We start from the raw sequence: 3,798 nt of genomic DNA, 5'->3' as shown, positions 1-3,798 counted from the left end.
AGCTGAGTCTTCATAAGACAGATACATATTTTACATATATACATATACACATATTTTGCATATATTTTATATACTATCCAGAACTAAGCTCTAATTAATCTGTTGGCTATATTTTTATATGGTTTCAATATTTAATTACACAAGCAAATTTTTAGTGGTGGAAATAATTTTCTTATAAAAATATGGTTATGAGGGTTGATCACATTATTTTTAAATACCCTGTTTTTGACCTTCAATATTCAAAAGAACAAGAGACTCTTTCTGCAATGTTTTTTAGGAATCCTCCATGGAGTAACTAGGTGAGAGTCATTACCATCCTATCCCTTTTACAAAGAAGCAAAGTGACATGCCTGAAAGTTAATTTTAGTTTCTTCCAACTAACATAATTGAACAAAAAACTGACTTCTAAGTAGATATCAATAAACTAGGCATTTTCAAGAAATTCATGTTCACAACTCAGTCTTCCTTTCATTATACCATTTGCCTTCCTTCCAAGAAATGACTGATTTTAAATGCTATGTTTGTATTTTAACAAACCAAAGAAAACAGATATCATCACGTTTCATGTAAACTGTTGTGCTAATGGCCCCTGTGCAGCTGCCAGGCAGGCAACATTCTCAGGGCTGGGGACTGTGTGAATATTGTTTGGTGCAGTAAAATTCTATGTAAAAAAACAACCACAGCAAATATTCACTGAGATAATAGAATAATAAGTTTTCAGAGCTGGAAGGGACCCTAGGAACCATCTGGTAAAATGGTTTGCAATGTTTACACAAGTAAAGATTCTCTCATTATTTTAGTCACAGACCCTAAATTTTATAGGATTTAAAATCAGTGAACAAGCTGCAATGTAGACTGTTTTTTTTTAATACTAAAAATCATATGGAGTTTTAATTTAGCTTGAAGAACTCCAACACTACCTTTGAGGGCCCAGGTTGGGAACAAATGAGCTAGCTTCATTGTCTCCCTCTACAGATGACAGAAGTTGTACCAGTACTGCAGGAGGGTTGTTCAAAGTTACAAAGAGAGTAGCACTGGAGAGAGAATTATGTAAGGAGGATCAATTTAGCATTTCTTCCTCAGAGTATCCTCTTTAATGTTTGTGGTCCCATTGTCATTTCCAGTATCTGCTTCTTTTTTTTATAATAAATTTATTTTTTATTGGTGTTCAATCTGCCAACATACAGAATAACACCCAGTGCTCACCCCTGTCAAGTGCCCTCCCAGTATCTGCTTCTTGTGCAGTGCAAAAATTTTAATTAATAGCTAGATATTGATAATACTCAACCAATGTTTAAAAGATTTATTTATTTATTCATGAGAGACACACAGAGAAAGGCAGAGACACAGGCAGAGGGACTCCCCTTGGGGGAGCCTTGATGTGGGACTTGAACCCAGGACCTGGCATCATGACCTGAGCCAAAGGCAGATGCCCAACCACTGAGCCACCCGGGTGCCCCTCAACACATTCCTCTAATCCAATCTCTCTCTTGATATTCAGACCTACATTTCTTATATTGAATACTACACATACACAGGCTGTTAGGTTTTTACTTGATTTGTATGTCTATCAGCAATACCTCCCTCTGTTCAAGGCTTATTAAAGCATACGAAGCCATGAGTATTGGAGCAATACAGATTTCATCTTCTGTGAAATGTCTCCTGATTTCTATCTTTCCACCATGTCCGGGAAGGGATGATGTGCTGTTCCCCATGTTTATGTTAGAAGTTATAACGTTTATCTTCTTTTCTAATTGTTTCTTCATGTGTGTCTTCTCCAACTATTGAAAAGACTCCTAAAGATAGGAAGAGCTTAAGGCTCACCTAAATAATTCCAGTGCCTACCTATGTCTGGTTTCAATGTGTCTGCCAAATAAAGGATTATGTGGTATATAATTGTGATCTATTTACTGTACTAAAATTATCTTTTTTCCAGTTTTAGCCAAATTCAGAGTAACCATAAACTTTATTTAGTTATATTTGTTCATATCTTATGTACACCAAAATATTTTAATCAAAATAAGTACAAGGGCAGCCCCAGTGGTGCAGCGGTTTGGCGCCGCCTGCAGCCCAGGGTGTGATCATGGAGACCCAGGATCAACTCACTGCTGGAGCCCGTTTCTCCCTCTGCCTATGTCTCTGCCTCTCTCTCTCTCTCTGTGTGTGTCTCTATGAATAAATAAAATCTTAAATAAAATAAATAAGATAAAATAAAATAAAATAAAATAAAATAAAATAAAATAAAATAAAATAAAATAAAAAATATAGTACAAAATAGTTTCAGATAAATTTTACTCTTTACCACTGAATTAGCCATTGAATTTCATTATTCAGTGAAAAAAAAATGTGATCCTTTAATTTTATAATAAATTATGGCAAACAAAGACATTATAAAAATAACTATCTTAATACAATTTTGAAATATGTACCAAGCTTACAGCAAATTGCAAATGTCAAACCAGCAAGGGCCAAAAATTTTCAACCTAATATTCTCCACTAATTTTTGAAAGATCTCAACATTTGGGTACATTGAGAAAAATTCTTTAAGTAGATACGTTCATTAGATTACTGCTTTCTGCCCCTGGACGCCGCTGAGTAAGCATCGTTAAAGTCTCCCCTCCCACCGCTGTCATGTCTAAGTCAGAGTCACCCAGAGAGCCTGAGCATCTGCGGAAGCTCTTCATCAGAAGTCTGAGCTTGAAACAACCAGTGAAAGTCTGAGGAGCCATTTTGAGCAATGGGGAATGCTTGTGGACTGTGTGGTAATGAGAGATCCAAACACCAAGTGCTCCAGAGGCTTTGGGTTTGTCATGTATGCCACCGTGGAGGAGGTGGATACAGCCATGAATGCAAGGCCACACAAGGTGGATAGAAGAATTGTGGAAACAAAGAGGGCTGTCTCAAGAGAAGATTCTCAAAGACCTGGTGCCCACTTAACTGTGAAAAAGATTTTTGTTGGTGGCATTAAAGAAGACACTGAAGAACATCATCTAAGAGATTATTTTGAACAGTATGAGAAAATTGAAGTGATTGGGATCATGACTGACCGAGGCAGTGGCAAAAAGAGAGGTCTTGCTTTTGTGACATTTGATGACCATGACTCTGTAGACAAGATTGTCATTCAAAAATACCATACTGTGAATGTCCACAACTGTGAAGTAAGGAAAGCCCTAGGGAAGCAAGAGATGGCTAGTGCTTCACCCAGCCAAAGAGGCCGAAGTGGTTCTGGAAACTTTGGTAGTGGTCGTGGAGGTGGTTTTGGTTGGAATGAGAACTTTGGTCATGGAGGGAACTTCAGTGGTCGAGGTAGCTTCGGTGGCAGTCGAGGTGCTGGTGAATACAGTGGCAGTGGGGATGGCTATAATGGATTTGGTAAAGATGGAAGCAACTTTGGAGGTGGCGGAAACTATCACGATTTTGGCAATTACAACAATCAATCCTCAAATTTTGGACCCATGAAAGAAGGAAATTTTGGAGGCAGAAGCTCTGGCCCCTATGGTGGTGGAGGCCAATACTTTGCCAAACCATGAAACCAAGGTGGCTCTGGCAGTTCCAGCAGCAGAAGAAGCTATGGCAGTGGCAGAAGGTTTTCATTACGCCCGGAAACAAAGCTTAGAAAGAGAGGAGAGCCAGAGAAGTGACAGGGAAGCTACAGGTTACAACAGATGTGTGATCTCAGCCAAGCACAGTGGTGGGAGGGCCTTGCTGCTACAAAGAAGATATGTTTTAGACAATACTCATGTGTATGGGCAAAAAACTCAAGGACTGTATTTGTGACTAACTGTATAACAGGTTATT

The 3,798-nt window shown here is 38.3% G+C and overlaps 1 protein-coding gene across 1 annotated transcript; it reads left to right on the top strand.

Moving 5' to 3' along the window:
* The first annotated feature begins 2,744 nt into the window (after window positions 1–2,744).
* LOC119874304 (heterogeneous nuclear ribonucleoprotein A1-like) lies at window positions 2,745–3,584 on the top strand. The gene has a single exon (XM_038553361.1). It carries the CDS (start codon window positions 2,745–2,747, stop codon window positions 3,528–3,530), a length of 786 nt encoding a protein of 261 aa, XP_038409289.1. The 3' UTR covers window positions 3,531–3,584.
* Window positions 3,585–3,798: the final 214 nt, after the last annotated feature.

This window comes from Canis lupus, chromosome 12, assembly GCF_011100685.1.
Source record: "Canis lupus familiaris isolate Mischka breed German Shepherd chromosome 12, alternate assembly UU_Cfam_GSD_1.0, whole genome shotgun sequence".
NCBI classification, from domain to species: domain Eukaryota; kingdom Metazoa; phylum Chordata; class Mammalia; order Carnivora; family Canidae; genus Canis; species Canis lupus.
The sequence above is the reverse complement of the archived record's forward strand: the minus strand, read 5'-3'. Positions and strand labels throughout refer to the sequence as shown.